Here is a 14,660-nt window from a genome sequence, read left to right as displayed (position 1 = left end):
CCAAAAAGATACCAATAAAGAACTGAAGTATATGGATTCTTTGCTACATTTACATATGTTTTAAAATCATTTTATTAGGGGCTGAAACAGCTTTGATCACAATTCATACATGCATACATTGTGTCAAGCACATTTGTTGCCATCATCATTTCCAAAACATTTTCCTAATATTTGCGCCCTTGGGATAAGTCCCTCATTTTTTCTCCCTCCCTCCAAAACACTTTAAAGTTTATAAATTATTACTTTTTCATGTCTTACACTGACCAATGTCTCCCTTCACCCACTTTTCTGTTGTCCGTCAGCCAAGGAGGGGGTTATATCTGGATTATGAGCCGTTTCACAAACTTACTTTAATAAATCTAAGCACACATACAAATAATTTAGTATGCATTTTAAAAATAGCACTTTAAAGTTCCATGGCACCGTAGCACATTTTAATTGTAGCAGATACTCCATTACCAACCACTGAATTGTAAATCCAGAAACTAGAGAACAGGGAATAGAAAGAAATTCAGGCGAGCAAGCCCAAGGCTACTCATAAAATGAAAGAATTTGTTACCTCTAACCAAAAAAATAAAAAAGAGCTAACATCATGATATGCTGCTGTGGTACAAAATGCTAAACCGGAGCGCTTAATATAAAAAGGAATAAATAAGCAATCAATTACAAACCAATTATAGTAAGAGTCCAACTTTATTTAATGTCAAAAAATAGTAAACCAAATGTTTTCAACTGTTTGAATCGGTCACTTACAATTCAGTGTTGGCTTACTAATATTTATAAGCTGGTCCAACTTATTTCTTATGGTACATAAATTTAATCATTTAAAGCACTTATCTGCTTAAGGATTGAGAAAAGGAACCGGAGTCGCATAAAGATTAATACCTCTGCCCCTACCCTAAAATAAACAGAGTATGTACACAGAGGGCAAAAAGCATAAAAATTAGATGCTTTCCTACACTGCCCTAGTACTGCCACTTTTCTGACAGTATGTTAATACTTAAGCAATAGAAAATATCAATGAATAACTAACTGATCTTTAACTGGATCTTTTAGGAAACTTTCCTGACTAAAAGTTATCTTTATTGTGGTAGGTCAAAATAATAATGACTTCCAAGGAATCAAATCACCTTTGCAATGGAATGTCTAAGCTCCATAATGAAATGGAAACCTGTTCTGTATTCCTTTTAACTGTTATGACTTGTTTTGATCAATGACAATCACAGAGGTAAATAGTAGGCAAGTTGGGGAGCCTGGTAAGTGTTTTATGGCTCCAAATTCTCCTGTTTGGGATTCCAACCACCATGTAAAGAATTAGTCCAGGCTTTCCTGATAGGGAGGCCAGGTAGTGAACAAGGACAAAGGGAAGAAAATGGAGATACCTCAGCTGACAGTAAGCAGCACTGAGATACCAACATCTGAAAAGAGCTATCTTGGATCACTCAGCAGTTACAGCTGACTATAACTTCATGAGTAAAATCCACTTGATACTATTGTGGGAGAAAAAGAATTGCCACTGCTGATCATGTTGTTATCAGTCACGGAGTGTGTGGGTGTTTACTTTCAACAGTAGATCAATGAAAGTACACTATAGTATATAACTAGGTCACACTGGATGCTATCTTTACAAACAGAAAAGTACAAATTAAAGCGTTAACACATTTATTGATTGTTTTGTACACACTAATAAATAAATCTAAAGTATATAATCTCATTTATAAATAATCTTGACCTATAAATAGATACTAATTATCCTCCTTCACTGAGAGCAGAGAAGAGATGAAAGGCAAGACTAGAAAGGCAGACACAACCGCACCTTTACAGAAATGTATCGTATTTTCTATCTGACTCTTTTGTCTGTTCATTTATCTAAAAATGTATTTATACAGTTACCAATCCTTTATATACCACCTGGTTTGGACTGAGCACCCTCATCAGTAAAGAGTCCATGTGGAAAAAGAAATCTGAAGTTGGTCTTGAAAGTGTCTGAACGCTTCTCCGAGATTTTCTAGTGTCAATTTGTTTCCCAGCACTGCTTCTTCTAAATCTTCCTCCTTGTCTGGCACTGGTTCAGAAGCACTTGGGTGTTCTGTAAAATCCTGTTCAGGCAGATATCCTTACTTCTCAATGGTTTTCTTAAGGACTCCTGGGACCTTATGCTTCTCCTATTATCTTGCCATTGTTTAACACAAACCTCTTTCTAAAATTATCAAACTATTCTTTGCTGGTATTAATTTCTCTAGCTAGATCCTTCACTTTCCTCTGGCTTTAAATTGTCATATAATTACTATGCCTTTTCTGAAAACACATTGAGAGTAATGGTTCTCAACCTGGGGTCATGACCCCTTGGGGGGTTTGAATGACCCTTGAATACGCATTATTTCTTATGTTCCACCCACATGCAGACACGCCCACATACGAGGTACCTGGTGTGAAGACTATTACCCAAGCCACACCATGCTTCAAGACAGGTTTTCATTTATTTGTCATTAGAAATAAACATTTCACAATATATATTAAATATTGCTCTTGTGATGAGATACTATGCTTTACTTATGTTTAATTTGTACAATGAAAATACATCCTGCATATCAGGTATTTACATGACTATTCATCACAGTAGCAAAATGACAGTTACAAAGTAGCAACAAAATAATTTTCTGGTTGGGGGGTCATCACAACATGAGGAACTGCATGAAAGGGTCAAGACATTAGGAAGGTTGAGAACCACTGCATTACATTCTATAGGTATGCCATTGTTATAGTAATCCAGCCCCCAAATAAAAGCTGCATTCTCAATACATAGTAAGTTATTTATTCACAAAAAGTGAAAGTCTTGCACACTTACGGGCATAGCTGGAGGGATGGCTTCACAATTTCCTTTTCTTCTTAATGTTCCTTACATTGAATTAATGTATTTTTAAATGCCGGGCAACTGCAGCTGCAGCCCCAAATCAATGGTTCCTATGCAGCAATTCAACTTCTTTGGTAAAGTCATTACTTTACCACTAGTGGCACTTCATTTAAGTGTCCCATAGTACTATTCAAGGTTTCCAGTATTGCAGTGAGCAAACTGCGAGATAATACTTTTCACTGGATAGAGAAACTGCTCCAACAGAGATAATAAACATCACAAAGCATCTCCAGTGAATGAAGATGCCCAAATATGCGTAACACTTGACCTCCCAGCAATAGCAATAGGTGGCAGCCACAAAGTTATTACAGAACAGTATGTACTACAATTAATTGTACACAGTAATTAAATACTGCACCTTTACCTGTGTTTAGAATTCTCTCCATTACTAATGGCATCATGTATGATTGTGTTTGTGTGCTTAAGTTTTGATAAATTATAACTTTTACAAGAGATTTGTGTATTTTTTAAATTTCTATATATTTTATGTTTCTAAACTCCAAATTTACTTCTGAATTGATCCTGACTCTTAGTGACCCTATATTACAGAGTAAAACTGGCCCTGTCGGTTTCCGAGGCAGTAAATCTATTCAAGAGTGGAAAGCCTCATCCTTTTCCGTGGAGTGGTCAGTGGTTTCAAGTCACTAATCTTGCAGTGAGCATGTAACCACTATACACAACCAGGGCTCTTGTTTTATGGTCATTAAGTGATTAAATAAGCGCGCGTGTGTGTGTTAAGCATTTGTGACATATCTATTTTCCTAGACTACATGGTTCACATGCATGGTTTTCCAAATTGTCAATCTCCAAAATATTCCAGTACACTTATTGTAAAATATCCACATATAAGTGCCTCCATGCAGTTCAAGCTCATGTTTTCAAGTGTCAATTGTATCTCCCACTACATCCTAAAGGCCAGCATTATCATGACAACAAGGCCAGAAAAATATGGCATGGAAAGTTATGAATATAAATCTTCAATGTGCTGACAACCTACAGCCAACAGCAACTAAAAGGATTACATATCATCATCAAATAGGATTTAGCTCAGGAGAGCAAAGGTGATTCAATACATTTTTGAAAAAAAATATTGAATGGGGGGTGGGGGGCTTGAAAGGTAACCATCTCAACTCAGAAAGAAACAAGTGACAAAATCCAACATCCTTTTCTTAAAACAAACAAAAAAAACCCCTCAGAAAATGAAAAACAGAACTTCCTCAAGGCAAAAAGGCATTCATGCAAACTAGTTTCATACTCAATGGAAGACTAAAACCTTTCCCACTAAAATCAGAAAAAAAGGAATTCTTCTTTTATCATTGCTATTCCTTCCAGCTCCAGATATCAGACAAGAAAAAATAAAGGGAAAATGAAAATAAAGGGTACCCTACTTAGAAAAACTGTTACTGGCGTGTATAACATCCTAGATACAGACAATGTCACAGAATATACCCAACACATACACACACAAATATACATACAGAAAACAATTCTATATACCAAAAAATGTGAAATTATGTCAACATTCCCATTACAATACCTCCAGAAGAATAAAATACACAGAATAAATTTAACCAAGGAGTGTAAAAACTTATACAATGAACAACAACAACAAAAAAAACCTTATACACTGAAAACAGGCTGCCAAAATCACTCAATAAAGGAAGAATAACCTCTTAAACGGTGCATGGACAGGTGAATTTCTATACGAAAGCAATGCAGGTTTTCACCATAAATGAAAATTAACTTCAAAACAAATCAATTCTAAATAGAAACGTTAACACATAAAACTCTGTAAGAGGGGTACATCTTCAAAATTTGTTATTTGACAATGGATTGGAATCTCTAGTTTCATGAATGCTAGAAGTAAACATAAGACTGCAGGGTCCGGCACAAAGAGCTTTCTTACTCACAGCGTTCTTACTCAAAGCTTTCTGGACTGCTGCACTGCCACCGTGCCACGCCCACCCCTCACCCCTCCTTCAGACCAGAAAAACTACTCACAAGACCCCAGCAATGAAAGCTTTTGTCCCACAGCCCGTATCTAGGACAAAGTGGTGAAGAAACCTGCTTTGGCTGGTTCCTTGGATCATTGCAGCTCCTCCCTGAAGGGAGTATCACACAACATGGGAGACAATGAACTGGAGTGTCAGTCTTTACACCACTCCTAATTCAGACAGGTCACTAAAGTGGGACAGATGATAGGAGTATATACACTGAGTTGCATAAAAAGAGAACTACCTCCTAAAGGCCAACAAACGATCCTTGAACTAACTACAAGCTTTTCTTTCTTGATGCGTTTTGTTTTGTTCTGTCAGTGGTCTGTTGTTGTTTTGCTGTATACTGTTGCTTGGTTTCACTCTGTCTTGTTTTTGTGCACGTTATTGTCTCCGCAGGTCTGTCTAAATAAGATAGGCTGGATGAACTATCTGGAGGAAAAACAACGGGACCAACAGTTGAAGGGAGACAGGGGATAGGGGGAGGTGGGGAGTAAGGAAATGGTATTAACAAACCCAGGGAAAAGGGAACAAGGGATCCAAATTGGTGGTGAGGTGGGAGTGGCAGGCCTGGTAGGGAATGATCAAGGGTAAGGAAACAATGAGGTATAGCTGAAACCCAGGTAGGGGCGGAGCATGATAGTGGGACAGGAGGAAAGTCAAGGGAAGTAAGAGTAAAGAGCTAGGAGGCAAAGGACATTCATTTATAGAGGTCTAGACAATGACATGTTCATGTGTGCATATATTTATAGGTCTAGTATTAAGGTGGTGGAAGGACCTTGGGCCTCTACTCAAGCACTCCCTCAATGCATGAATACTTTCTTCTATTAAATTGGCATTCTCTGATGCTCAACGTCCCGACACAACTGCTGAAGACAAAGCGGGTGCATAAGCAAATGTGGTGAAGAAAGCTGATGGTGCCTGGCTATCAAAAGATATAGCATCTGGGATCTTAAAGGCTCAAAGATAAACAAGCGGCCATCTAGCTCAAAAGCAACATAGCCCACATGGAAGAACACACGAGCCTGTGTGATCAATTTCTGGAGGGATTGCAGAGATCAGTGCCACCATCAAAGACTTGAAAGATGCAGGGGTGGTGATTCCTACTACATCCCCATTTAACTCACTTATTTGTCCTGTAAAGAAGACAGATGGATCCTGGAGAATGACAGTGGATTATCGTAAAATTAACCAGGTGGTGACTCCAATTGCAGCTGCTGTCCCAGATGTGATTACATTGCTTGAGAAAATTAATACTTCTCCTGGTACATGGTATGCAGCTATTGATCTGGCTAATGCCTTCTTCTCAACACCAGTCTCAAAGGACCACCAGAAGCAGTTTACCTTCACCTGGCAGGGGCAACAATATACTTTCACAACTCTCCCCCAGGGGTACATCAACTCTTCTGCCCTGTGCCATAATTTAGTAGGAAGGAACCTTGACCACCTGTCTATTCCACAAAATGTCACACTGGTCCATTATATTGATGACATTATGCTGATTGGACCCACTAAGGAGGGTGTATCAAAGACTCTAGATTAAATGCACACCACAAAAGAACCAACAGAAATATAAAGGTATGAAGACCTGTAATCCCCCAACTTTGAAAACCTAGAGGAAAGCTAACAAATTTCTAGAAACACACTACCTACAGAAACCAAAATGGAATGAAGTAATAAATTCTAACAGACCTGTTAACAATGAAAAAATTGATCAAGTCATCAAAAATCTCCCAACAAGAAAAAGTCTAAGACCTGATACCTTCATTAAGAAATCTATGAAACATTCAGGAACAAATGCTGACACCAATTCTGCAGCCGAATGACGCAGGAAGCATACTTCACACCATATACATACAAGAATTCAAGATGCACGGAAGACCTAAATGTAAAACCCAGAACTATAAAGAATAATGCAAAAATAAAGACAAATTTAAGTGTCAGTAAATGGCATTAATACATTGTACATATAACCGAAAGAAACATGAGCAACAGAAGACCAGCTACTTAACTGGATTTTCCCAAAGTTAAACACTTAAATGTGTTATCCAAAAATTTCACCAAGGCAGTTTGAATCAGAGTGCAACGGAGCTCGGTAGGTGTTTGACAAGCCCTTTCTCTGCGTTGGTTGAGATTCACCGGAATTCGAAATGGCTGGCAAGAAGGCTGGAAAGGACTCTGGGAAAGCCAATCTAAAGGTGGTTTCCAGGTCACGCACAGCTGGCTTGCAGTTCCCGCTGGGCCCTATCCATGGACACCCGAAAACTAGACAACCATCTAAAAACACGTGGGCGCGACTGCCGCTGTGTACCTCATAGCAGAGGTACTTGGACTGGCAGGGACTGCATCAAAAGACTTTAAGGTAAGGCACAGAGTGAAGAGTTGGACTTGTCCATCAAGGCTATCATAGCTGCTGGTGATGTCATTCCATATGTCCACAAACCTCTGACTGGGAAGAGAGGACAACAGAAGACTGTCTAAGGATGCCTGGGTTCCTTTAATCTCAGGACTCTAAATACTCGAACAGCTGTCTAGTGTGGGTGATTCTAGTGGACTGTATCTCTGTGGAAAACACAATTTTGCCTTTTTGCCATTCTATTTGAGCAAGTGAAGTTTTAACTTCCAAACCAACCAAATCTCTGCATTTGAATCGTAACCTGTTTAAGTGTTACTGTGGCTTCAAAGAAGCTACTGATTCTGAAGTAGTGCGCTTTGATGGTTTTTAAAAAGCTGTTTGGGGTTTAATTGTGATGCAGAAGTTATAGTAACAAACATTTGGTTTTGTTTTTTTTTCTTTGGGAGGGGGAGGAGGAGGGAGAGGGGAGAGGGAGGGGGCGGGGGAGGGGGGGAGAGAGCCAAACATTTGGTTTTGTACAGACATTATTTCCACTCTGGTAGATAAGCTCAATAAAGGCCCTATCCACCCACCAAAAGATTTTTTAAAAACAATCAACAACAACAAAAACAAACTAGGGGGAAAAATTAACAATGACATATCAGAAAAGGAATTAATCTCTAAAATTTATAAAAAATTTATTAAAAAGCTTCAATCATTCAACAACTAAAAGACAAATAACTCAATTAAAATGGGCAAAGCAAATGGACAGACATTTCGCCAAGGATATTAAGCCAGAAATACGGAGACCATCAGTCAATACAGCAGGGCAGGATCAAACGAGCCCCGAAATAATCAGTATCAGGTACCATCACACATCGTACCAAAGGCAAGCAGTTCCTGCCAGCACATGAGAAGTGAATTAAATGTTTGACCAAATTAGCAAGTCAATTTTAAAGTTGTTAATTTTGTACAGCCTACAAATGATCTTATAAATAGCCAAAAGGCCCTTGGCAGAAAAAAGTTCTTCATGCCTGCAAAAGAGAAATACAAATCAAAACAAAAATGAGAAATCCTCTTACTCGAGTATTAACAGATAGGCTGAAACACTTGAAAGCAGTAATACTACTGGGCAGCAGGGAGACACTGGAACCCTCACACACAGCTGATGTGACTATCAGATGGTGTACCCACTGTGGAAAACAATATGGTGCTTTCTTACAGACCTGGAAATAGGAATACCAGAGGACGCAGAAGTCCCTCTATTTGGTATATGCACTAGAGAAAGAAGAGCCGAGACACTAATAGATCTATGCACATCTATGTTGGTTGTAGTACTATCCACAACAGAAAAAAAGGAAACAGCTTAAATGCCCATTTGATAATGCAACTATGCTCTATACAAACAATAGAATGTTGTGCGATATTAAATAACGGTGAAACCGCTCCTGACATGGATGAGCTTGCAGGGCTTTACGCTGAGTGAAATAAGGTCACTACAAAAGGTCAAATATTGAGAGGCGGGAGGGGGCAGGAAAAAAAAAGGTCAGATATTGTATGAAACCACTAAAGTAAAAAAGTCAAGAACAGGTTTTCACACTGAAACAAAGTCTGTGATGCTCGCAAGGTGTAGGAGGGAACGGGAAGCTACATTACTAGGTAGAGGATCAACAGGAAGGAAAGGCAATATACAATAAAAAGGAAGGTGACAAAAAATGATGGCGGTGGGGGAAGGCAATGTAAAGAATGTAAGAGATAAAGGCTTTAAAAAAAAACCCTCACTGCCATCTAATTAATGCACTCAACGCTATGGGACAAGGCAGAATTGCTGCTCAGACATGTCACTTTGTTTTAAATATATTGTGGCTCTTTCTTTCTTCCCCCTAGTTAACAATTCCCCACTGCCATGGAGTAGATTCCCACTTGGAACAACTTTACAGGAAAGGGTAAAAAACTAAGGCTGTAAATCTGTACGGTAACAGACTGTCACATCTCCCTTTTAGGGGGTATTTGGTGTGGTTTCAAACTGCCAACTGTTTGGTTAGCAGTTAAGTGCTTTAACCACCCCAACACCAGGACTTTTAGTTAATAGCTAACCAATGTAGATATATCTTGGAAAACCAAATGCTGTGAAAAACAAAGAAAATGTTTTAATTTTCTTAATGTTGTATTAGAAAGTATAATTTGTATGTTTATTTCATTTTAATAAATAATTCAGACATCTGAATATTTGGCATTAAATGGGCTTATATGATTATGATTTAATAAATGATATTTTAAAATATAAGTATGAATATATATATAAGTATATACCAGATAAAAGAATTGGATTAAATGATTCAAACTATGTCCACTGCATATTACAAAAATTTTCTCATAGTGTCTAGTGTTTTAAATACTAAAGTCTGAATGAATTCCAAGTACTACTTTTTAAGGCAAGACTTTGTTTAATTTAAACATTTATTTTTTTTTCCTTTTTCTATTAACAATTTATTAGGGGCTCATACAACTCTTATCACAGTCCATACATATACATACATCAATTGTATAAAGCACATCCATACATTCCCTGCCCCAATCATTCTCAAAGCATTTGCTCTCCACTTAAGCCCTTTGAATCAGATCCTCTTTTTTTTCCCCTCCCTCCCCGCTCTCCCCTCCCTCATGTGCTCTTGGTAATTTATACATCGTTATTTTGTCATATCTTGCCCTATCCGGAGTCTCCCTTCCCCCCTTCTCTGCCGTCCCTCTCCCAAGGAAGAGGTCACATGTGGATCCTTGTAATCAGTTTCCCCTTTCCAACCCACTCACCCTCCACTCTCCCAGCATCACCCCTCAAACCCTTGGTCCTGAAGGTATCATCCACCCTGGATTCCCTGTGCCTCCAGCCCTCATATGTACCAGTGTACAGCCTCTGCCCTATCCAGGCCTGCAAGGTAGAATTCGGATCATGGTAGTTGGGGGGAGGAAGCATCCAGGATCTGGGGGAAAGCTGTGTTCTTCATCGATACTACCTCACACCCTAATTAACCCATCTCCTCTCCTAAACCCCTCTATGAGGGGATCTCCAGTGGCCGACACTTGGGCCTTGGGTCTCCACTCTGCACTTCCCCCTTCATTCAATATGGTTTATATACACACACACACACACACACACACACACACACACACACATATATACATACACACGTATATCTTTTTTTTTTGCATGATGCCTTATACCTGGTCTCTTGGCACCTCGTGATCGCACTGGCCGGTGTGCTTCTTCCATGTGGGCTTTTTTGCTTCTGAGCTGGATGGCCGCTTGTTCACCTTCAAGCCTTTAAGACCCCAGACACTATCTCTTTTGATAGCCGGGCACCATCAGCTTTCTTCACCACATTTGCTTATGCACCCATTTGTCTTCAGCGATCCTATCATGGAGGTGTGCAGTCAATGATATGATTTTTTGTTCTTTGATGCCTGGTAACTGATCCCTTCGGGACCACTCGATCACACAGGCTGGTGTGTTCTTCCATGTGGACTTTGTTGCTTCTGAGCTAGATGGCCGCTTGTTTATCTTCAAGCCTTTAAGACCCCAGTCACTATCTCTTTTGATAGCCGGGCACCATCAGCTTCCTTCACCACATTTACTTGTTCACCCGCTTTGGCTTCAGCAGTTGTGTCGGGAGAGTGAGCATCATAGAGTTCCAATTTAATAAAAGAAAGTATTCATGCATTGAGGGAGTGTTTGAGTAGAGGCCCAAGGTCCTTCCGCCACCTTAATACTTAACCTATAAATATAGACACATAGATCTATTTCCCCATCCTCCTATATATATTTGCATGTACATGTCTTTGTCTAGACCTCCATAAATGCCCTTTGACTCCTAGCTCTTTCCTCCATCTCCCTTGACTTTCCTCCTGCCCTACTACCATGCTTCGTCGTTAAGGCAAGATTTTATAAGCATACTAGACATTTTTCAAAATGACCCATAGAGATGGTAAGATCTTAAAAGGAAGGAAGAGAAAGATGGCTAAGTGCACCCATTCTTTTAAAGTACCTCCTCACTAAACGTCATAATAGAAATATTCATTTCCAAAACAAGTGAACAAATCTAATAATAGTAAATTTCAAATATTACTTCATAGCTTTAACAATCAGTTAAATTCCACTATTAAAAACTAAAATGCACAAATGCACTTTATTCCTAAAAGTAAAATTTAAATACTATTTACACAATAAAAATACCTGTTTCTAACACTTAAAGCTGAACAAGTTACATTAAATTTTTTCTAATTTAATATTCGATAATCAGGGGAAAAAAGACCCTTAAATGTAGCAACCATGAAAAATACAACTTTCCTCTAGTTCCTAAAAGCTTCCTCGCCCCGCCCCCATGCCCACTATCATGATCCGAACTCTCCCTTGCAAGTCTGGCTAGACCAGAGGACATACGCTGGTACAGATGGGAACTGGAAACACGGGGAATTCATGGTGAATGATCCCTTCAGTACCAGTAGTGTGAGTGGCGAATACTGGGAGTGAGCGTAGAGGGAGGGTGGGTATGAAAGGGGGAACCGATTACAAGGATCTACATGTGACCTCCTCCATGGGGACGGACAACAGAAAAGTGGGTGAAGGGAGACATCGGAAAGGGCAAGCTATAACAAAATAATAATTTATAAATTATCAAGGGTTCATGAGGAGGGGGAAGCAGGGAGCAAGGGGAAAAAATGAGTTGCTGATGCCAGGGGCTTAAGTGGAGAGCAAATGTTTTGAGAATGATGAGGACAAAGAATGTACAAATGTGCTTTCCACAATTGATGTATGTGTGGATTGTGATAAGAGTTGTATGAGCCCCTAATAAAACGATTAAAAAAAAAGAAATCTGACTTGAAAACTTTTTTTAAATGATGCATGTATGGTTTGTGATAAGAGTTGTATGAGGCTCCAATAAAATGATTAAAAATAATAATAATAAAGTTCTGGGGGGGTGGAGGGAATACCTTAAATGAAAAATCAATTTTTTTCTTAAGGCAACAAGTATATTTTTATTAATAGTCATCAATACTTACTTAATGCTATACTTAGGAATCTGCTTTCAAATTATGACATGGAAAATATATAAAGTAATTATCAATTAATTCCTCTTAAAATGATAAGCTTTCCCTCTTCTCAACTTTTAATGAATCTTACATCTAAAAATCCTTATTTCACCATTTTTAAAAGTTTGAATAAAATCTCATGGTACTTCCTGTTAAAATTAGTAATGAAATCAATCTGCAATTTTTCTGTCAATAATCCAAAAAGAGAGAAAATAGTTTGTATATTGCCCCTTTATCACAAAACCACTTCATTAATAAAACAAAGATAAGTGTATAAAATGGTGCCTAAGACATATATATATATTAGTCTAGAGCGCCTTACAACTGGACAGTCATACAATTTCCCTCATTATACAGAATTTAATCTCAAAACTAACTATTTAAGTTTTCAACGTGTATATCTTAATAAAAAGGCACAAGCATACATTAAAATTGAAATGTTTTAGCATAGCTAACTTTAACATTTCAATCATCTTCCCCAAATCCTAAGTATTCGCAAGTCAAAATGTTAAGTCATTTAAAATCCATCCTGCACAAATCTTTTCAAGACTAGTTTATAGCAACTATTTATAAGAATAACCTTGCTTATTGGAAGATGATATTCTTTGAATCTTCAAAATCACTTCACAGTAGTATCCTTCTCCTACACTATCAATATGTTGTTAAAGCATGATGTGATTCTACAGTACCCCAAGCTTATGAAAACCTAATCATATTCCTTAGTATAAATAAAAATGTAAGCAGAAAACAGGCAAGTAAGAAGACAGATTAGTATTTAAGCAAGCTTTTAATGTTTTGAATTAAAAGAAAAAATATTCTCTACAAATGGTGTAACATTTTCCCATTAGAAAAATTAATACAGCAAAGGCTTGAAAAATAAAAAGAACTTCCAAACTTCTATTATAAAGAAAAAGATGATGAGATATTTACTTACATGTGAAGTAACTAGTTAATACCACATATACTAGAATATAAGCCGACCCAAATATCAGCTGAGGCACCTAATTTTACCACAAAAAAGCTGATTAAATGTGCTGGAAAACTTGGCTTATACACAAGTATATACGGTATATAGCAAATAAACCATTATTGCAAAGTCATTAAGAATTTTCGAAGATGATCGCAGCAACACATGCAAGAAATCTCAATCTTTCAAATTGTGTTTCATATTTTTCGTTGAAATAGGTAGATCCATATTCATAAATATGGCATTCTTTAACCTATTTAACCTTGACTTAATACTCCATGATATAAAGCTGCAATTTATCTATTTTTCAGTGTTTCTATTCACCTACCTAAAACTAAATTTTGACCAAAAAAATTAAAAACCTATCAAGTAGATGTGCTACATATTTAGCAACAACAAATCCACTTACTTTTTTCTCTTTCTCATGATGCTTATCCTGAGAGTGAGAGGAAGAATCACTTAAACTTTGATCATATGACCTATTAGATCCCCGTTTGCTCTTTTTCTAAAAAAGAAAATATATATACATATATGTATATGTATATAAAAATCTTTACAGAATTTTTTTGTTAGGTTTAAACCAATTAATGTGAAGTATTTTAAAATTCCTTACTAAAGAAAAATATTCTCACGACTTCAATCTATGTAATCTAGTTTAGATAACATTCAAATATTATCTAATACATAGAATTAAATCTAAGTCTAATTTAACATTGTCATTTTTGTACATCAATTGAAATGTATGCAAATAGATCCCTATTTTCAAATAAGGGACTATTGTTTCATTATCAGCTTAAAAACAGTAAGTTTCCACCAAAGAGAATACCATCTTGAAGAAGGATAGTACCAGAATAGAAAAAAAAAAAAAAACATTTGAAGTTACTTCATGCCACTAGAAAAAGCAAACAGGCTTTTAAATCTCTTATTTTTAGTATTAAGGGTATGCAGTTTTCTAAAAACTGGTCTTTTTGCAGTTCGTTAAGCAATAAATTAAAAGTGTCAGTAATAGACTCATGCATTTAACAAAGCATTACTAAAAAGCATTGCACCATCCTTATAACATCATATAAAAATATGATGATGAGAATATTTGGAGTGCTTAAAAATGGTGGTATAGCAACCAATTGATTTAATAAGAAACATTCAAATTATCATGCGAATGTTGAGTTTAACAATCCTATTATCATATTCTTTTTACTGAAACCAGCAAATGGGATAAAAGCGCATCAATGACTAGCAATGAGAAAGTTCTATTTGAACAACTTGAAATCTATTTCATTATTTCTCTAGTTTATCTATATCATCTCCACTCAATTACAAAATGATCATTTCAATAGGTTTTTAACATTCACGCAGCAAATT

General features: G+C 37.2%; 1 protein-coding gene across 8 annotated transcripts in view; it reads right to left on the bottom strand.

Moving 5' to 3' along the window:
* MLLT10 (MLLT10 histone lysine methyltransferase DOT1L cofactor) overlaps positions 1–14,660 on the bottom strand; it is a 229,093-nt gene that overhangs the window by 105,061 nt on the left and 109,372 nt on the right. For 7 of the 8 annotated variants that reach the window (XM_075552468.1, XM_075552470.1, XM_075552471.1 and 4 more), the window contains one exon: positions 13,708–13,803. The exons of the other annotated variant lie outside the window; for it this stretch is intronic. In XM_075552468.1, the coding sequence (XP_075408583.1) occupies positions 13,708–13,803 (96 nt within the window). The remainder of the gene's footprint in view (positions 1–13,707; positions 13,804–14,660) is intronic. 8 annotated transcript variants of the gene reach the window in all.

Source organism: Tenrec ecaudatus, chromosome 6, assembly GCF_050624435.1.
Source record: "Tenrec ecaudatus isolate mTenEca1 chromosome 6, mTenEca1.hap1, whole genome shotgun sequence".
NCBI lineage: Eukaryota > Metazoa > Chordata > Mammalia > Afrosoricida > Tenrecidae > Tenrec > Tenrec ecaudatus.
This window is presented reverse-complemented; position numbering and strand designations above follow the sequence as displayed.